The 21,671-nt window shown below is 39.9% G+C and overlaps 1 protein-coding gene and 4 long non-coding RNA genes across 9 annotated transcripts; 3 read left to right on the top strand and 2 right to left on the bottom strand.

Moving 5' to 3' along the window:
• Positions 1-2,592: 2,592 nt before the first annotated feature.
• LOC108902415 (neurocan core protein-like) lies at positions 2,593-19,366 on the bottom strand. Its single transcript, XM_051068560.1, is given in 13 exon segments — positions 2,593-2,900; positions 3,103-3,136; positions 3,138-3,215; positions 8,049-8,183; positions 8,312-8,430; positions 8,517-8,555; positions 8,642-8,680; positions 8,767-8,808; positions 14,333-14,371; positions 14,458-14,499; positions 18,950-18,988; positions 19,075-19,116; positions 19,203-19,366. Coding segments are annotated over 13 exon segments (780 nt in total). The 5' UTR covers positions 19,258-19,366; the 3' UTR covers positions 2,593-2,823.
• On the top strand, positions 5,339-6,643 carry LOC108902419 (uncharacterized). The gene is made up of 3 exons (XR_001964072.2): positions 5,339-5,389; positions 5,923-6,024; positions 6,465-6,643. It is a non-coding gene; the product is annotated as an uncharacterized LOC108902419 (long non-coding RNA).
• Positions 7,673-12,129, top strand: LOC108902420 (uncharacterized). The gene is made up of 4 exons (XR_001964073.2): positions 7,673-7,747; positions 9,966-10,132; positions 10,665-10,766; positions 11,207-12,129. It is a non-coding gene; the product is annotated as an uncharacterized LOC108902420 (long non-coding RNA).
• On the bottom strand, positions 12,110-12,844 carry LOC127140548 (uncharacterized). The gene is made up of 3 exons (XR_007811034.1): positions 12,791-12,844; positions 12,350-12,461; positions 12,110-12,148 (listed from the first exon to the last, which is right to left on the bottom strand). It is a non-coding gene; the product is annotated as an uncharacterized LOC127140548 (long non-coding RNA).
• On the top strand, positions 12,415-21,223 carry LOC108902421 (uncharacterized). Of its 5 annotated transcripts, none has more exons than XR_007811038.1 (4): positions 12,415-12,489; positions 15,657-15,823; positions 16,356-16,457; positions 16,898-17,820. It is a non-coding gene; the product is annotated as an uncharacterized LOC108902421 (long non-coding RNA). The 5 variants fall into 5 exon arrangements; XR_001964074.2 differs by lacking the exon at positions 12,415-12,489 and adding an exon at positions 13,488-13,562; XR_007811037.1 differs by lacking the exons at positions 15,657-15,823; positions 16,356-16,457; positions 16,898-17,820 and adding exons at positions 20,274-20,440; positions 20,977-21,223.
• Positions 21,224-21,671: the final 448 nt, after the last annotated feature.

The raw sequence follows: 21,671 nt of genomic DNA, 5'->3' as shown, positions 1-21,671 counted from the left end.
ACCTGCTGCAGTTTCAGCCGGTAGCTTCAGTCGTCCTGTGTGGAGGATCTGAACAAAGCTGAAGAAATACCAACTCTTAAATACACTTACACAAGTACAACAACAGGAACAGAGGCCATGCACAGTAATAACACAGAGACATGCAAACATTATCTCCAAATATTAAAAGGCGGCACCAGAGAAGCATCATGTTTTATTTGTCAAAGAAAGTAACTTCTTGTTATTATTTCACTTTTATTTATGTAGTGATGGTGTTGGTCCAACAACGCCCTTACTCTGTCTCATATACTGGGAAAAACTCACCTGACACCTGCCCAAAACAAGCAGTTTAATTCAACTTTTAGAAGAAAGGAAACATTTGCTATAAAAACAAAGTATATTTCAGTAGCAGTGTGAGACAGAGCACCACACCAACCACGAGGACTTGAGCTATAAGTTATAACATCTTAAAGGAAAGTGAATTACACTTATACTAAACAGGTGGTCAGAAAATCACCTCCACATACACACTGCTCGGTGTCTGCAGGATGTTTAAAGAATAAATCCAGTAAATTTTTTAACCTGGGCCTTATTTTCCTGGGTTCATGTCTGTGTGGGACATGAGCATGGAGTGTGGTATAGAATTCATCAGTACACAATATCTGGCAGTTTTGTGAAAAATATACTATTAATATGAATTCAAATAACACTCTTTTCTGCCTCACAGAATCCCTCTTGGACCTGGACTGACCCCTCGGGTATCCATCTGTTTAATGACTTCTGTCCTAAAGAGCCTGTAAAGCAAAACACTGTCACAAGAATGAATAAGAAAGTGATACTCAGTGCTGCAGAATTTTATATGCATTAAAGGTTAACTTCTGTATTTTATTTTTGTATTTCAGATCACATTTTCAAATTTTTTAATTGGTGCAGTGCTGAGTAGGGACAGTGTACTGGTAGAAAAGTACAATTGTCCACGTCAATGGACGCCCACTAAAGTTCTTGTTTTTGCCATCGACAAACTCTGATTGTGTGTGACAACATTGTGCATAGGATTCCTACAGAGATAGACTGTTTTATTTAAGTAAGATCCTTTTTATAAAGTGTATTTTATGTCACAGAACATGGAAGTTGCATCTCTCCACAAAGCTCTGAAAGCAAGATACAAAGCAAAGTTATCAGTGGGCTTGTGTTGTATTTCCAGCCACTGCAGAGGAATAAATCTTGTTCATGTACGATGTTGTTCTTCCACTGGTGCTTATCAGGCTCTAGAACTAAATGTTAACACATGTTTTGTGAATTAGCATGCTGACCTGATAATAGCACCAGATTAAAAGTTAGCATGTCACCAGACTTTACAGTTCATCCTGTTGATACATCTCTCTCAGTACCACAAATGTCACTGTTACACAGTGGTGCTGGAGAAAAAGTCAGGAGATCTCTGAGGAGGATCCATCCTCTGTGCAGCAGCACCATGTCCCTCCCACATCCACGCCATGAGGTACATGGTGTCAACAGCATCCACTCATTATTAATGTTTATCTTCTGAGGAAGTTTGCAGTGTAGCGTACTGTAGCAAACAGATCAGATAAACACTGGTTTGTCAAATGATGATTTACTTCTATTTGTACATCAGGTTTTCCAAAATCTACATATTTACACATCGAGAAAAAATTCAACCATGCATGTGGTTCATGTTTTTGACTGCAGTCAACAGTAATAACATACCAATTTAACTGGTGACACTGTTTTGGTCTTCAGTTGGTATCAGGATGTTGGATCCTGGTTGGCTGTGTCATTGATTGTCACATGTCCAAGTTGGCAAACTCTCAGGGAGGTGGACATGATAGGATTCTTAGGAAACAGTCACATGGCAGCATTCTGCCGGATGTTTTGTCAGGCAGACTAGGAGTGGTGTCACTGTGTATACCTTTCTGGAAGCAGAGCTTTCCAGTTTTACCTGAAACCAACCTCGGTTCATGAAAAGCAACTTTTGTCACCTTAGTGAAATGTCTCGACAGCTAGTGGCTGCATCTCCATGATGAAACGTGGTCCTTGATATATTAAGTGTCAACATTTTTGTGATAGATTATTATTTCCTCTTTATGTTTGGCCCTAAGCAGACACATAGATGAATCACAATGAATATATAATAATGTCAGTTTACCAACAAGATGCTGAACATTAGACTCTGTAGACAGGTCTTGAATGAAGCATCTGTACGTTCCCTCATCTGAGAGTTTGACTTTGGAGAATTTCAGTGAAATGTTTCTGAGCTTCAGTTCATCAGTGAAGAATGTGTTCATTTAATATAGAAGACACAGTCATCACAAAAATAATGTTAATGGGTAATTATGTCAAGCTGGTCTGCTTGCTGCTGAATATGATGTTTGAGCTGTTAAAGAGACACAGTTCTTTACTTGGTCTTTACTTGCACATTACAGGTTCATGAATCAAGGAATCAAAGTTCTGGAGTGATTTAAAGGTTAGTTCACAGATCAAATTTCTGTGGGTGACTTTATTGACCACAACCGGTCCAAAATCATGTTTGTATGTACATAAATTATAAATCAAAGTTCAGGATCACATTTTTAAAAAAGACTCTGAGACCAGTTTGTTTCAGTACTCCAGTTTTTAATAAGATTGTTGCTCAAAGCGTTCTCTTCATTACACATTCAGTCTTCTCAGAGAGGAGCTCCAGCTCCCGTTCACGTCACTTGTCGCTTCGTCCCTTCAGTAGCGTTACAGCAGAGAATCAAAGATGTGATTACACATGAGACCGATTACACAAAGACTCTCTCATCCAACCATGTTTGTGTGTTTGGTAGGTACATGACACTCGGCTCAGGAGCTTTGAGGGACGCTGGCACAGACTGATGGGAGGACAACTGAACACAGGAAGTCATTCCAGCAATGGCTCTCTGTGAACACAAGAAACACTGGAGTCAGTCAGAGCCACAAAAACCAGAACCTAACACAGTCGACCTGAACTTGACTGAAGAACGATTCAATGTTAATGAAAGAAAAGTAAGTTTAAAATTCAAACATGCAAAACTGTTATTTGCTTTTCCTGTCTCATTTACATCAGTCAGACATCAGGGTAAATAATATGTTGTGATTTACCGTTAGCATTAATCTGTAAACAAGACTCGGCACCAGGCAAAATTGTCTGGTTCTCCTTCACACCAGGAGTTGAATTCAAAACTGCTGCCGTCACTCCAGAGCCAGATACCCTCCTAGAAAACAAGAGAGAACAGAACAGATGTGTAAGTCAAAGAGTGTCACTCTCATTAGTCGGACGATCACAATCAGTTGTTACTTCCAGAAGAAGAAAAGTGTTTCATCAAGAGCCTTCCAGGATTATGTAACGTTTACTGGAGTGTTTTCTCTGAGTCAGTTCCAAACTAACTGATATCAGTCATCAGCTGCATTTTGTTCAAACAAATGACTAAAAAGTTTGATGTGAACTTCACATTAGCATTTGAAGAGTAGTTATGATTTCAGTCGACCAAGGCTTCCTTCAGTCAGCCCTGCAGATAAGACCTGTTTATTATTTATGATAAATTACCTTTTGACAGTCAGAGCCTCCAACCCATGTTGGCTGGATGACCTCCGGTGTGTGCATTCACCACAGCCTGAATGTGTTTGTACTCCTCCTCGTTGTGGACCGATGCAAGGTGTCCTTTCTTGAGCAGACAGTTTTTCTACAGTGGAGATGAACAGACAGATGTGAAGCTGCACATGTGGTGGATTCCTCCACCAACAGGAGGATGTGGTAGAGGAAGTAATGAAGGGCTATCTGCGTTTAAACATGCAATGAATCCCTGATTACCTCAGCATCAGCCCAACTCATCTCTGTTGACACGAACAGGAAACAGCGACCATTGAACTCAGACCAACCAATTTCACAGGAGGGAGCCACTTTTTCTACTAAAGATGTGGTGCTGTCGTCTAATGAAGAAATATAGACAGTTGTGATTACTGTAATGATACGACAGTTGATGTGGTTCATGGGGTTCCTTGAAGTCTGATACTCACCCTCTGCAACACTGACATCTACTAAAGATGTGGTGCTGTTGTCTAATGAAGAAATACAGACAGTTGTGATTACTGTAATGATACGACAGTTGATGTGGATCCTGGGTTCCTTGAAGTCTGATACTCACCATCAGCACTGGCCAGAGCCATCATGGCACAAACAAGAAGAGACACAGTCAGCATCCTGGTAGATGTTGAAGAGGGCAAAGAGATGAGAACAAACCAGCTGAGGAATGACCTTCGCTTCTTCTTTCTCAGTGTCAGCCTGTGGTCCTCTTATATACACCAGCACCTACTGATGGGTGTCGTGTTTTTTTTTTTAAAAGTTCATCAGACTTAAAGTCAGTCAACGAATCAAAGGGCATCACATCCCACACTGTTGTTTTTTTCGAGTCAACATTTTAGTGAGTCATAAAACCTTATCAGCTTCAAGTACATTAATCTGCTCCAACAGATATTAGTCCACTCACATCTAAAAGATGTTTCTGAATGATGAACCAATGCATATCAAGGAAATACTGAAATAATCTCAATAAAATCTGTGCAGTCTCACATGTTTAGTGTAAATTGTCACATGACCAGAGCAGTTTACTTCCTGGTCCATGAGAGGACCAGGAAGTAAACTTGTGTGAGCATTTTGTGTGATCATAGAGAGAGTAAACATGTTGATGGCAACAAGAGTAACACAGTGCACCTGGGTATAGACGTACTTATAAACATACATGGTTCTTGTTCAAACTTTCTACTCTTTGTTGAAGTTTTGCCTTGACCCCGAAAAGATGAGAACAAACCAGCCTCTTCTTTCTCAGTATCAGCTCTGCTTTTCTTATACACACCAACATTTATTGATAGATGTCATGTCATTTTTTAAAAGTTCATTAGTCTGAAAGTTGGTCAACAAATCAAAGGGCATCACATCCCACGCTGTTGGTTTGTCTGGTCCACATCTTAGTGAATCATGAATCTTATCTTTTCAGTAGGAAAGAAAGAACTGAAAAATGTCTGTGTTAAATAAGTTTAAAAGGGAAAAAACTTGATGTGTTGACACAGAAAGTCTGGATTGTATTTGTTTTTGTCTTTATCACATTTATGTGAGCTCACATTTTTCCCTTTAGAGGGATTTTTAATTCAGATGTCATCATTTTGTATCGGTTATAAAAATTCTATTCATAACAACATACAGGGCCGGTGTGTTTTATTAAAGTCTAGACCTGCGCTGCTTTGATACATGATCAGTATCAGGACGAACTACAGCTGGACATAAATGAAAGACAAACAGACGTGTGTTTCTTCGGTGACCGGATGAGCCAGGTCCGCACACCCTCCTTCAGACTTTCACCGTTTGGCAAGGACTTCAGAAACTGATTAACAGGTATGTAACTTGCATTTAAATAAATGTTGTGTTTCATGTGTTTGGATTAGACTTTATATCACTTATTTAAAGGTCAACCAGTTGTGTGGTCTCTTTAGCCACAAACATGTCTTTCGATGTCCCTTTGTACAGAGTCAAAGTATAACTGAAGGACTTCGTCTTCACACAGTGTAGGAAAGTGTTTATTTGTTTGAAAAATAATTCAGTAATTATTTTAAAAGAGTCATGAGACTCAAATACAAATCACGTTTGGATTCACACGTTACCGTTTTTTTTCATTCATGTACCTTGTGTGTCCACCCGAGCTAGAGATATAGGAACTTTACCTTATGGACCAGTAGGGGGCGCAGCTGCAACAGCTTGAAGTGACTGTGCATCAATATCATACATCTGTAGCTTCTTTTTTTCATCAGATATTGAACTGCTGAAAGGTTCAAACTCTGGAAGAAATGACAGACTCCAAAGATGTTACAGAGCAGAATTATCTGCAGTTTTTGCTTCAACTTTTCCTGTTGTTTTATTTCTGTTTTCAGAACCTCCAGGATGCTTCATGTGAAAGACAGACAGGCCTTTAACTTTCAGTTTGGTGTCTTCACTGGTTTTGCCTGCTGTCATCCTGATCCCCTCATGCAGAGGTAAATTACACACATGTCTAACTGCCTGGTTTATGTCAACCTTTTAACTGATAGATTATCAAAGCTGTTGTCCATTTATCTGTCAAATGACAATTAATTGATGGATTGTTTCAGCAAAAAATTACACTGAAACTGGGCAGTTTCAGTGTAATTTTTTTCTAATAAACTATCACCTATCAGACATTTTTTAAAAGCACTTAAGTGTCAGTTTTCATTCCATATCAAATGTTGCTAGTGTCAGGGACCTCCTCTTTTACTTTCAACACATTTACTTAAGATCTGTAAACCAGTCATGCATAAGGTTATTAAAAAACAGTGTAGTTTATTTTGAAATCAGCCGAATGAATAATTCTGTGTTTGCATGTTGCATGTTGTTGATGTCAGTGGGACAGTCTGAGGTCCTAGTTTTAGTCCAGTGTCTTTGTTTCCTCTCCTTCCAGGACAGTCGCAGGTGATTTGTTCACCTCAGCCAATCATAGCCCTGGCTAGTGATGATGTTGTGTTTTCATGTCACCTTGAACCTCCTATCAGTGCCGGTTCCAGGACAGCGGAGTGGACCAGACCTGGTTTGGACCCAGAGTACATCCATGTCCACCAAGATGGACGACTGTTGCATGATGTTTGACCTGTTTAAGAGACACAACATCTGCACAATGTGACAGCAGACCTGCTCCACTGCGCCCCCTTCTGGTCTTTATCCACACATTACAGGTTCATGTGCACAAGGGGCTCAAAGGTTAGTTGTAGTAAAATATGCAGGGCTGCATGTTGTGATAAATATGACAGGAAAAATGGGAGCTCACATTCAGGCTGATTTAATTTTACAGAAAAATCTCTTGCAGATGTATAAAAACACTCTGCTTCTGCAGTGTTGGATAAAGAATCTGTGAATATTTAGATATTGCTCATTTGCAGAGGTTTAACTGCTGGGCACTAGATGAAGGTTTCAAGTTTTCTACATCTCATTTGTGTGGGTGACATGTTGACCACAACTGGTCTAAAATCATGTTTTTATGTACATAAATTATAAATCAAAGTTCAGGATCACATTTTTAAAAAAGACTCTGAGACCAGTTTGTTTCAGTACTCCAGTTTTTAATAAGATTGTTGCTTAAAGCGTTCTCTTCATTACACATTCAGTCTTCTCAGAGAGGAGCTCCAGCTCCCATTCACGTCACTTGTCGCTTCGTCCCTTCAGTAGCGTTACAGCAGAGAATCAAAGATGTGATTACACATGAGACCGATTACACAAAGACTCTCTCATCCAACCATGTTTGTGTGTTTGGTAGGTACATGACACTCGGCTCAGGAGCTTTGAGGGACGCTGGCACAGACTGATGGGAGGACAGTTGAACACGGGAAGTCATTCCAGCAATGGCTCTCTGTGAACACAAGAAACACTGGAGTCAGTCAGAGCCACAAAAACCAGAACCTGACACAGTCGACTGAACTTGACTGAAGAACGATTCAATGTTAATGAAAGAAAAGTAAGGTTAAAATTCAAACATGCAAAACTGTTATTTGCTTTTCCTGTCTCATTTACATCAGTCAGACATCAGGGTAAATAATATGTTGTGATTTACCGTTAGCATTAATCTGTAAACAAGACTCGGCACCAACATAATTGTCTGGTTGTCCTTCACACCAGGAGTCAAATTCAAAACCGCTGCCGTCACTCCAGAGCCAGATACCCTCCTAGAAGACGAGAGAACAGAACAAATGTGTAAGTCAAAGAGTGTCACTCTCATTAGTCGGACGATCACAATCAGTTGTTACTTCCAGAAGAAGAAAAGTGTTTCATCAAGAGCCTTCCAGGATTATGTAACGTTTACTGAGTGTTTTCTCTGAGTCAGTTCCAAACTAACTGACATCAGTCATCAGCTGCATTTTGTTCAAACAAATGACTAAAAATTTGGATGTGAACTTCACAATTAGCATTTAAAGAGTAGTTATGATTTCAGTCGACCAAGGCTTCCTTCAGTCAGCCCTGCAGATAAGACCTTTTATTATTTATGATAAATTACCTTTTGACAGTCAGAGCCTCCAACCCATGTTGTTGGATGACCTCCGGTGTGTGCATTCACCACAGCCTGAATGTGTTTGTACTCCTCCTCGTTGTGGACCGATGCAAGGTGTCCTTTCTTGTGCAGACAGTTTTTCTACAGTGGAGATGAACAGACAGATGTGAAGCTGCACATGTGGTGGATTCCTCCACCAACAGGAGGATGTGGTAGAGGAAGTAATGAAGGGCTATCTGCGTTTAAACATGCAATGAATCCCTGATTACCTCAGCATCAGCCCAACTCATCTCTGTTGACACGAACAGGAAACAGCGACCATTGAACTCAGACCAACCAATTTCACAGGAGGGAGCCACTTCTTCTTTTTTAGATGTGGTGCTGTCGTCTAATGAAGAAATATAGACAGTTGTGATTACTGTAATGATACAACAGTTGATGTGGTTCCTGGGTTCCTTGAAGTCTGATACTCACCCTCTGCAGCATTGACATCTAAAGATGTGGTGCTGTTGTCTAATGAAGAAATATAGACAGTTGTGATTACTGTAATGATACGACAGTTGATGTGGTTCCTGGGTTCCTTGAAGTCTGATACTCACCCTCTGCAGCATTGACATCTAAAGATGTGGTGCTGTTGTCTAATGAAGAAATACAGACAGTTGTGATTAATGTAATGATACGACAGTTGATGTGGTTCCTGGGTTCCTTGAAGTCTGATACTCACCCTCTGCAACACTGACATCTACTATAGATGTGGTGCTGTTGTCTAATGAAGAAATACAGACAGTTGTGATTACTGTAATGATACGACAGTTGATGTGGATCCTGGGTTCCTTGAAGTCTGATACTCACCATCAGCACTGGCCAGAGCCATCACGGCACAAACAAGAAGAGACACAGTCAGCATCCTGGTAGATGTTGAAGAGGGCAAAGAGATGAGAACAAACCAGCTGAGGAATGACCTTCGCTTCTTCTTTCTCAGTGTCAGCCTGTGGTCCTCTTATATACACCAGCACCTATTGATGGGTGTCGTGTTTTTTTTTAAAAAGTTCATCAGACTTAAAGTCAGTCAACGAATCAAAGGGCATCACATCCCACACTGTTGTTTTTTTCAAGTCAATATTTTAGTGAGTCATAAAACCTTATCAGCTTCAAGTACATTAATCTGCTCCAACAGATGTTAGTCCACTCACATCTAAAAATGTTTCTGAATGATGAACCAATGCATATCAAGGAAATACTGAAATAATCTCAATAAAATCTGTGCAGTCTCACATGTTTAGTGTAAATTGTCACATGACCAGAGCAGTTTACTTCCTGGTCCATGAGAGGACCAGGAAGTAAACTTGTGTGAGCATTTTGTGTGATCATAGAGAGAGTAAACATGTTGATGGCAACAAGAGTAACACAGTGCACCTGGGTATAGACGTACTTATAAACATACATGGTTCTTGTTCAAACTTTCTACTCTTTGTTGAAGTTTTGCCTTGACCCCGAAAAGATGAGAACAAACCAGCCTCTTCTTTCTCAGTATCAGCTCTGCTTTTCTTATACACACCAACATTTATTGATAGATGTCATGTCATTTTTTAAAAGTTCATTAGTCTGAAAGTTGGTCAACAAATCAAAGGGCATCACATCCCACGCTGTTGGTTGTTCTGGTCCACATCTTAGTGAATCATGAATCTTATCTTTTCAGTAGAAAGAAAGAACTGAAAAATGTCTCGTTAAATAAGTTTAAAAGGGAAGAAACTTGATGTGTTGACACAGAAAGTCTGGATTGTATTTGTTTTTGTCTTTATCACATTTATGTGAGCTCACATTTTTCCCTTTAGAGGGATTTTTAATTCAGATGTCATCATTTTGTATCGGTTATAAAAATTCTATTCATAACAACATACAGGCCGGTGTGTTTTATTAAAGTCTAGACCTGCGCTGCTTTGATACATGATCAGTATCAGGACGAACTACAGCTGGACATAAGTGAAAGACAAACAGACGTGTGTTTCTTCGGTGACCGGATGAGCCAGGTCCGCCCACCTCCTTCAGACTTTCACCGTTCGGCAAGGACTTCAGAAACTGATTAACAGGTATGTAACCTGCATTTAAATAAATGTTGTGTTTCATGTGTTTGGATTAGACTTTATATCACTTATTTAAAGGTCAACAGTTGTGTGGTCTCTTTAGCCACAAACATGTCTTTCGATGTCCCTTTGTACAGAGTCAAAGTATAACTGAAGGACTTCGTCTTCACACAGTGTAGGAAAGTGTTTATTTGTTTGAAAAATAATTCAGTAATTATTTTAAAAGAGTCATGAGACTCAAATACAAATCACGTTTGGATTCACACGTTACCGTTTTTTTTCATTCATGTACCTTGTGTGTCCACCCGAGCTAGAGATATAGGAACTTTACCTTATGGACCAGTAGGGGGCGCAGCTGCAACAGCTTGAAGTGACTGTGCATCAATATCATACATCTGTAGCTTCTTTTTTTCATCAGATATTGAACTGCTGAAAGGTTCAAACTCTGGAAGAAATGACAGACTCCAAAGATGTTACAGAGCAGAATTATCTGCAGTTTTTGCTTCAACTTTTCCTGTTGTTTTATTTCTGTTTTCAGAACCTCCAGGATGCTTCATGTGAAAGACAGACAGGCCTTTAACTTTCAGTTTGGTGTCTTCACTGGTTTTGCCTGCTGTCATCCTGATCCCCTCATGCAGAGGTAAATTACACACATGTCTAACTGCCTGGTTTATGTCAACCTTTTAACTGATAGATTATCAAAGCTGTTGTCCATTTATCTGTGAAATGACAATTAATTGATGGATTGTTTCAGCAAAAAATTACACTGAAACTGGGCAGTTTCAGTGTAATTTCTTTCTAATAAACTGTCACCTATCAGACATTTTTTAAAAGCACTTAAGTGTCAGTTTTCATTCCATATCAAATGTTGCTAGTGTCAGGGACCTCCTCTTTTACTTTCAACACATTTACTTAAGATCTGTAAACCAGTCATGCATAAGGTTATTAAAAAACAGTGTAGTTTATTTTGAAATCAGCCGAATGAATAATTCTGTGTTTGCATGTTGCATGTTGTTGATGTCAGTGGGACAGTCTGAGGTCCTAGTTTTAGTCCAGTGTCTTTGTTTCCTCTCCTTCCAGGACAGTCGCAGGTGATTTGTTCACCTCAGCCAATCATAGCCCTGGCTAGTGATGATGTTGTGTTTTCATGTCACCTTGAACCTCCTATCAGTGCCGGTTCCAGGACAGCGGAGTGGACCAGACCTGGTTTGGACCCAGAGTACATCCATGTCCACCAAGATGGACGACTGTTGCATGATGTTTGAGCTGTTTAAGAGACACAACATCTGCACAATGTGACAGCAGACCTGCTCCACTGCGCCCCCTTCTGGTCTTTATCCACACATTACAGGTTCATGTGCACAAGGGGCTCAAAGGTTAGTTGTAGTAAAATATGCAGGGCTGCATGTTGTGATAAATATGACAGGAAAAATGGGAGCTCACATTCAGGCTGATTTAATTTTACAGAAAAATCTCTTGCAGATGTATAAAAACACTCTGCTTCTGCAGTGTTGGATAAAGAATCTGTGAATATTTAGATATTGCTCATTTGCAGAGGTTTAACTGCTGGGCACCAGATGAAGGTTTCAAGTTTTCTACATCTCATTTGTGTGGGTGACATGTTGACCACAACTGGTCCAAAATCATGTTTTTATGTACATAAATTATAAATCAAAGTTCAGGATCACATTTTTAAAAAAGACTCTGAGACCAGTTTGTTTCAGTACTCCAGTTTTTAATAAGATTGTTGCTCAAAGCGTTCTCTTCATTACACATTCAGTCTTCTCAGAGAGGAGCTCCAGCTCCCGTTCACGTCACTTGTCGCTTCGTCCCTTCAGTAGCGTTACAGCAGAGAATCAAAGATGTGATTACACATGAGACCGATTACACAAAGACTCTCTCATCCAACCATGTTTGTGTGTTTGGTAGGTACATGACACTCGGCTCAGGAGCTTTGAGGGACGCTGGCACAGACTGATGGGAGGACAGTTGAACACGGGAAGTCATTCCAGCAATGGCTCTCTGTGAACACAAGAAACACTGGAGTCAGTCAGAGCCACAAAAACCAGAACCTGACACAGTCGACTGAACTTGACTGAAGAACGATTCAATGTTAATGAAAGAAAAGTAAGTTTAAAATTCAAACATGCAAAACTGTTATTTGCTTCTCCTGTCTCATTTACATCAGTCAGACATCAGGGTAAATAATATGTTGTGATTTACCGTTAGCATTAATCTGTAAACAAGACTCGGCACCAACATAATTGTCTGGTTCTCCTTCACACCAGGAGTCAAATTCAAAACCGCTGCCGTCACTCCAGAGCCAGATACCCTCCTAGAAGACGAGAGAACAGAACAGATGTGTAAGTCAAAGAGTGTCATTCTCATTAGTCGGACGATCACAATCAGTTGTTACTTCCAGAAGAAGAAAAGTGTTTCATCAAGAGCCTTCCAGGATTATGTAACGTTTACTGAGTGTTTTCTCTGAGTCAGTTCCAAACTAACTGACATCAGTCATCAGCTGCATTTTGTTCAAACAAATGACTAAAAATTTGGATGTGAACTTCACAATTAGCATTTGAAGAGTAGTTATGATTTCAGTCGACCAAGGCTTCCTTCAGTCAGCCCTGCAGATAAGACCTTTTATTATTTATGATAAATTACCTTTTGACAGTCAGAGCCTCCAACCCATGTTGTTGGATGACCTCCGGTGTGTGCATGTTTTTATGTACATAAATTATAAATCAAAGTTCAGGATCACATTTTTAAAAAAGACTCTGAGACCAGTTTGTTTCAGTACTCCAGTTTTTAATAAGATTGTTGCTCAAAGCGTTCTCTTCATTACACATTCAGTCTTCTCAGAGAGGAGCTCCAGCTCCCGTTCACGTCACTTGTCGCTTCGTCCCTTCAGTAGCGTTACAGCAGAGAATCAAAGATGTGATTACACATGAGACCGATTACACAAAGACTCTCTCATCCAACCATGTTTGTGTGTTTGGTAGGTACATGACACTCGGCTCAGGAGCTTTGAGGGACGCTGGCACAGACTGATGGGAGGACAGTTGAACACGGGAAGTCATTCCAGCAATGGCTCTCTGTGAACACAAGAAACACTGGAGTCAGTCAGAGCCACAAAAACCAGAACCTGACACAGTCGACTGAACTTGACTGAAGAACGATTCAATGTTAATGAAAGAAAAGTAAGTTTAAAATTCAAACATGCAAAACTGTTATTTGCTTCTCCTGTCTCATTTACATCAGTCAGACATCAGGGTAAATAATATGTTGTGATTTACCGTTAGCATTAATCTGTAAACAAGACTCGGCACCAACATAATTGTCTGGTTCTCCTTCACACCAGGAGTCAAATTCAAAACCGCTGCCGTCACTCCAGAGCCAGATACCCTCCTAGAAGACGAGAGAACAGAACAGATGTGTAAGTCAAAGAGTGTCATTCTCATTAGTCGGACGATCACAATCAGTTGTTACTTCCAGAAGAAGAAAAGTGTTTCATCAAGAGCCTTCCAGGATTATGTAACGTTTACTGAGTGTTTTCTCTGAGTCAGTTCCAAACTAACTGACATCAGTCATCAGCTGCATTTTGTTCAAACAAATGACTAAAAATTTGGATGTGAACTTCACAATTAGCATTTGAAGAGTAGTTATGATTTCAGTCGACCAAGGCTTCCTTCAGTCAGCCCTGCAGATAAGACCTTTTATTATTTATGATAAATTACCTTTTGACAGTCAGAGCCTCCAACCCATGTTGTTGGATGACCTCCGGTGTGTGCATTCACCACAGCCTGAATGTGTTTGTACTCCTCCTCGTTGTGGACCGATGCAAGGTGTCCTTTCTTGAGCAGACAGTTTTTCTACAGTGGAGATGAACAGACAAGATGTGAAGCTGCACATGTGGTGGATTCCTCCACCAACAGGAGGATGTGGTAGAGGAAGTAATGAAGGGCTATCTATGTTAAAACATGCAATGAATCCCTGATTACCTCAGCATCAGCCCAACTCATCTCTGTTGACACGAACAGGAAACAGCGACCATTGAACTCAGACCAACCAATTTCACAGGAGGGAGCCACTTCTTCTTTTTTAGATGTGGTGCTGTCGTCTAATGAAGAAATATAGACAGTTGTGATTACTGTAATGATACGACAGTTGATGTGGTTCCTGGGTTCCTTGAAGTCTGATACTCACCCTCTGCAGCATTGACATCTAAAGATGTGGTGCTGTTGTCTAATGAAGAAATACAGACAGTTGTGATTAATGTAATGATACGACAGTTGATGTGGTTCCTGGGTTCCTTGAAGTCTGATACTCACCCTCTGCAACACTGACATCTACTAAAGATGTGGTGCTGTTGTCTAATGAAGAAATACAGACAGTTGTGATTACTGTAATGATACGACAGTTGATGTGGTTCCTGGGTTCCTTGAAGTCTGATACTCACCATCAGCACTGGCCAGAGCCATCACGGCACAAACAAGAAGAGACACAGTCAGCATCCTGGTAGATGTTGAAGAGGGCAAAGAGATGAGAACAAACCAGCTGAGGAATGACCTTCGCTTCTTCTTTCTCAGTGTCAGCCTGTGGTCCTCTTATATACACCAGCGCCTATTGATGGGTGTCGTGTTTTTTTTTTAAAAGTTCATCAGACTTAAAGTCAGTCAACGAATCAAAGGGCATCACATCCCACACTGTTGTTTTTTTCAAGTCAATATTTTAGTGAGTCATAAAACCTTATCAGCTTCAAGTACATTAATCTGCTCCAACAGATGTTAGTCCACTCACATCTAAAAATGTTTCTGAATGATGAACCAATGCATATCAAGGAAATACTGAAATAATCTCAATAAAATCTGTGCAGTCTCACATGTTTAGTGTAAATTGTCACATGACCAGAGCAGTTTACTTCCTGGTCCATGAGAGGACCAGGAAGTAAACTTGTGTGAGCATTTTGTGTGATCATAGAGAGAGTAAACATGTTGATGGCAACAAGAGTAACACAGTGCACCTGGGTATAGACGTACTTATAAACATACATGGTTCTTGTTCAAACTTTCTACTCTTTGTTGAAGTTTTGCCTTGACCCCGAAAAGATGAGAACAAACCAGCCTCTTCTTTCTCAGTATCAGCTCTGCTTTTCTTATACACACCAACATTTATTGATAGATGTCATGTCATTTTTTAAAAGTTCATTAGTCTGAAAGTTGGTCAACAAATCAAAGGGCATCACATCCCACGCTGTTGGTTGTTCTGGTCCACATCTTAGTGAATCATGAATCTTATCTTTTCAGTAGAAAGAAAGAACTGAAAAATGTCTCGTTAAATAAGTTTAAAAGGGAAGAAACTTGATGTGTTGACACAGAAAGTCTGGATTGTATTTGTTTTTGTCTTTATCACATTTATGTGAGCTCACATTTTTCCCTTTAGAGGGATTTTTAATTCAGATGTCATCATTTTGTATCGGTTATAAAAATTCTATTCATAACAACATACAGGCCGGTGTGTTTTATTAAAGTCTAGACCTGCGCTGCTTTGATACATGATCAGTATCAGGACGAACTACAGCTGGACATAAGTGAAAGACAAACAGACGTGTGTTTCTTCGGTGACCGGATGAGCCAGGTCCGCCCACCTCCTTCAGACTTTCACCGTTCGGCAAGGACTTCAGAAACTGATTAACAGGTATGTAACCTGCATTTAAATAAATGTTGTGTTTCATGTGTTTGGATTAGACTTTATATCACTTATTTAAAGGTCAACAGTTGTGTGGTCTCTTTAGCCACAAACATGTCTTTCGATGTCCCTTTGTACAGAGTCAAAGTATAACTGAAGGACTTCGTCTTCACACAGTGTAGGAAAGTGTTTATTTGTTTGAAAAATAATTCAGTAATTATTTTAAAAGAGTCATGAGACTCAAATACAAATCACGTTTGGATTCACACGTTACCGTTTTTTTTCATTCATGTACCTTGTGTGTCCACCCGAGCTAGAGATATAGGAACTTTACCTTATGGACCAGTAGGGGGCGCAGCTGCAACAGCTTGAATTGACTGTGCATCAATATCATACATCTGTACCTTCTTTTTTTCATCAGATATTGAACTGCTGAAAGGTTCAAACTCTGGAAGAAATGACAGACTCCAAAGATGTTACAGAGCAGAATTATCTGCAGTTTTTGCTTCAACTTTTCCTGTTGTTTTATTTCTGTTTTCAGAACCTCCAGGATGCTTCATGTGAAAGACAGACAGGCCTTTAACTTTCAGTTTGGTGTCTTCACTGGTTTTGCCTGCTGTCATCCTGATCCCCTCATGCAGAGGTAAATTACACACATGTCTAACTGCCTGGTTTATGTCAACCTTTTAACTGATAGATTATCAAAGCTGTTGTCCATTTATCTGTGAAATGACAATTAATTGATGGATTGTTTCAGCAAAAAATTACACTGAAACTGGGCAGTTTCAGTGTAATTTCTTTCTAATAAACTGTCACCTATCAGACATTTTTTAAAAGCACTTAAGTGTCAGTTTTCATTCCATATCAAATGTTGCTAGTGTCAGGGACCTCCTCTTTTACTTTCAACACATTTACTTAAGATCTGTAAACCAGTCATGCATAAGGTTATTAAAAAACAGTGTAGTTTATTTTGAAATCAGCCGAATGAATAATTCTGTGTTTGCATGTTGCATGTTGTTGATGTCAGTGGGACAGTCTGAGGTCCTAGTTTTAGTCCAGTGTCTTTGTTTCCTCTCCTTCCAGGACAGTCGCAGGTGATTTGTTCACCTCAGCCAATCATAGCCCTGGCTAGTGATGATGTTGTGTTTTCATGTCACCTTGAACCTCCTATCAGTGCCGGTTCCAGGACAGCGGAGTGGACCAGACCTGGTTTGGACCCAGAGTACATCCATGTCCACCAAGATGGACGACTGTTGCATGATGTTTGAGCTGTTTAAGAGACACAACATCTGCACAATGTGACAGCAGACCTGCTCCACTGCGCCCCCTTCTGGTCTTTATCCACACATTACAGGTTCATGTGCACAAGGGGCTCAAAGGTTAGTTGTAGTAAAATATGCAGGGCTGCATGTTGTGATAAATATGACAGGAAAAATGGGAGCTCACATTCAGGCTGATTTAATTTTACAGAAAAATCTCTTGCAGATGTATAAAAACACTCTGCTTCTGCAGTGTTGGATAAAGAATCTGTGAATATTTAGATATTGCTCATTTGCAGAGGTTTAACTGCTGGGCACCAGATGAAGGTTTCAAGTTTTCTACATCTCATTTGTGTGGGTGACATGTTGACCACAACTGGTCCAAAATCATGTTTTTATGTACATAAATTATAAATCAAAGTTCAGGATCACATTTTTAAAAAAGACTCTGAGACCAGTTTGTTTCAGTACTCCAGTTTTTAATAAGATTGTTGCTCAAAGCGTTCTCTTCATTACACATTCAGTCTTCTCAGAGAGGAGCTCCAGCTCCCGTTCACGTCACTTGTCGCTTCGTCCCTTCAGTAGCGTTACAGCAGAGAATCAAAGATGTGATTACACATGAGACCGATTACACAAAGACTCTCTCATCCAACCATGTTTGTGTGTTTGGTAGGTACATGACACTCGGCTCAGGAGCTTTGAGGGACGCTGGCACAGACTGATGGGAGGACAGTTGAACACGGGAAGTCATTCCAGCAATGGCTCTCTGTGAACACAAGAAACACTGGAGTCAGTCAGAGCCACAAAAACCAGAACCTGACACAGTCGACTGAACTTGACTGAAGAACGATTCAATGTTAATGAAAGAAAAGTAAGTTTAAAATTCAAACATGCAAAACTGTTATTTGCTTCTCCTGTCTCATTTACATCAGTCAGACATCAGGGTAAATAATATGTTGTGATTTACCGTTAGCATTAATCTGTAAACAAGACTCGGCACCAACATAATTGTCTGGTTCTCCTTCACACCAGGAGTCAAATTCAAAACCGCTGCCGTCACTCCAGAGCCAGATACCCTCCTAGAAGACGAGAGAACAGAACAGATGTGTAAGTCAAAGAGTGTCATTCTCATTAGTCGGACGATCACAATCAGTTGTTACTTCCAGAAGAAGAAAAGTGTTTCATCAAGAGCCTTCCAGGATTATGTAATGTTTACTGAGTGTTTTCTCTGAGTCAGTTCCAAACTAACTGATATCAGTCATCAGCTGCATTTTGTTCAAACAAATGACTAAAAATTTGGATGTGAACTTCACAATTAGCATTTGAAGAGTAGTTATGATTTCAGTCGACCAAGGCTTCCTTCAGTCAGCCCTGCAGATAAGACCTTTTATTATTTATGATAAATTACCTTTTGACAGTCAGAGCCTCCAACCCATGTTGTTGGATGACCTCCGGTGTGTGCATTCACCACAGCCTGAATGTGTTTGTACTCCTCCTCGTTGTGGACCGATGCAAGGTGTCCTTTCTTGAGCAGACAGTTTTTCTACAGTGGAGATGAACAGACAGATGTGAAGCTGCACATGTGGTGGATTCCTCCACCAACAGGAGGATGTGGTAGAGGAAGTAATGAAGGGATATCTGTGTTAAAACATGCAATGAATCCCTGATTACCTCAGCATCAGCCCAACTCATCTCTGTTGACACGAACAGGAAACAGCGACCATTGAACTCAGACCAACCAATTTCACAGGAGGGAGCCACTTCTTCTTTTTTAGATGTGGTGCTGTTGTCTAATGAAGAAATATAGACAGTTGTGATTACTGTAATGATACGACAGTTGATGTGGTTCCTGGGTTCCTTGAAGTCTGATACTCACCCTCTGCAGCATTGACATCTAAAGATGTGGTGCTGTTGTCTAATGAAGAAATACAGACAGTTGTGATTAATGTAATGATACGACAGTTGATGTGGTTCCTGGGTTCCTTGAAGTCTGATACTCACCCTCTGCAACACTGACATCTACTAAAGATGTGGTGCTGTTGTCTAATGAAGAAATACAGACAGTTGTGATTACTGTAATGATACGACAGTTGATGTGGATCCTGGGTTCCTTGAAGTCTGATACTCACCATCAGCACTGGCCAGAGCCATCACGGCACAAACAAGAAGAGACACAGTCAGCATCCTGGTAGATGTTGAAGAGGGCAAAGAGATGAGAACAAACCAGCTGAGGAATGACCTTCGCTTCTTCTTTCTCAGTGTCAGCCTGTGGTCCTCTTATATACACCAGCGCCTATTGATGGGTGTCGTGTTTTTTTTTTAAAAGTTCATCAGACTTAAAGTCAGTCAACGAATCAAAGGGCATCACATCCCACACTGTTGTTTTTTTCGAGTCAATATTTTAGTGAGTCATAAAACCTTATCAGCTTCAAGTACATTAATCTGCTCCAACAGATGTTAGTCCACTCACATCTAAAAATGTTTCTGAATGATGAACCAATGCATATCAAGGAAATACTGAAATAATCTCAATAAAATCTGTGCAGTCTCACATGTTTAGTGTAAATTGTCACATGACCAGAGCAGTTTACTTCCTGGTCCATGAGAGGACCAGGAAGTAAACTTGTGTGAGCATTTTGTGTGATCATAGAGAGAGTAAACATGTTGATGGCAACAAGAGTAACACAGTGCACCTGGGTATAGACGTACTTATAAACATACATGGTTCTTGTTCAAACTTTCTACTCTTTGTTGAAGTTTTGCCTTGACCCCGAAAAGATGAGAACAAACCAGCCTCTTCTTTCTCAGTATCAGCTCTGCTTTTCTTATACACACCAACATTTATTGATAGATGTCATGTCATTTTTTAAAAGTTCATCAGTCTGAAAGTTGATCAACAAATCAAAGGGCATCACATCCCACGCTGTTGGTTGTTCTGGTCCACATCTTAGTGAATCATGAATCTTATCTTTTCAGTAGAAAGAAAGAACTGAAAAATGTCTCGTTAAATAAGTTTAAAAGGGAAAAAACTTGATGTGTTGACACAGAAAGTCTGGATTGTATTTGTTTTTGTCTTTATCACATTTATGTGAGCTCACATTTTTCCCTTTAGAGGGATTTTTAATTCAGATGTCATCATTTTGTATCGGTTATAAAAATTCTATTCATAACAACATACAGGCCGGTGTGTTTTATTAAAGTCTAGACCTGCGCTGCTTTGATACATGATCAGTATCAGGACGAACTACAGCTGGACATAAATGAAAGACAAACAGACGTGTGTTTCTTCGGTGACCGGATGAGCCAGGTCCGCCCACCTCCTTCAGACTTTCACCGTTTGGCAAGGACTTTAGAAACTGATTAACAGGTATGTAACTTGCATTTAAATAAATGTTGTGTTTCATGTGTTTGGATTAGACTTTATATCACTTATTTAAAGGTCAACAGTTGTGTGGTCTCTTTAGCCACAAACATGTTTTTCGATGTCCCTTTGTACAGAGTCAAAGTATAACTGAAGGACTTCGTCTTCACACAGTGTAGGAAAGTGTTTATTTGTTTGAAAAATAATTCAGTAATTATTTTAAAAGAGTCATGAGACTCAAATACAAATCACGTTTGGATTCACACGTTACCGTTTTTTTTTCTCCATTCATGTATCTTGTGTGTCCACCCGAGCTAGAGATATAGGAACTTTACCTTATGGACCAGTAGGGGGCGCAGCTGCAACAGCTTGAAGTGACTGTGCATCAATATCATACATCTGTACCTTCTTTTTTTCATCAGATATTGAACTGCTGAAAGGTTCAAACTCTGGAAGAAATGACAGACTCCAAAGATGTTACAGAGCAGAATTATCTGCAGTTTTTGCTTCAACTTTTCCTGTTGTTTTATTTCTGTTTTCAGAACCTCCAGCTGTTGTCCATTATCTGCTGCCCCTGAAACTGGGCAGGAGAATGGTGAAGGAGTTGGAGAAACAGAGGAATGAAAACATGCAGATAAATGAGACTGAAGGTCAAAATGATTCAGACAATGATCTTTGATGAAACTCAGAGGAGATGGAGGTGAACCAGACTCTGAAGGTTTTGGTTTGAACATTATTCAGTTTTCATCTTGGTGACAGATTTCATGTCAATAAAACAGGAAAGTTAGATTTGTTAAATTTGTATGTCTTGAATTTCCTATATGTCATTGTCTTTTTATGTCTGTAGACAAAGACTAGTGTTTATCTTTTTATGAGAGCACTTCCTGTTGAAAACCTGTGTGCTAACTTTGCTGATTTTGCACCTTTTGCTTCCTCTTCTCCTGAAGTGATCAGGGCTGGTGTGTTTGATGAGGAATGGTTGTAAGAATGTTCTCCAAAGGTGACTGTCAGGATGCATCACATGAAATCACCTCAGTGGTCCAAAGTACAGTTTATATAAATGCATGGAGACGTGAAACCTGCAGGTGAATCCATGAATCCAGCAGTTAAAACCACTGAAATGAGAAATGTTGGCACACTAATAGATTATGGACTTTTTTTTTTTTGTCTGGAAGAGAACTTTATTTCTGTTTTCTGTGTCAGAGAATTTGTCCCTTGCAGCCATTTTATTCACATA

This window comes from Lates calcarifer, unplaced genomic scaffold (assembly GCF_001640805.2).
Source record: "Lates calcarifer isolate ASB-BC8 unplaced genomic scaffold, TLL_Latcal_v3 _unitig_4820_quiver_837, whole genome shotgun sequence".
In the NCBI taxonomy this organism is placed as follows: Eukaryota; Metazoa; Chordata; class Actinopteri; family Centropomidae; genus Lates; species Lates calcarifer.
Note: the sequence above shows the minus strand (reverse complement) of the source record. Positions and strands in the feature narration are given on the sequence as shown.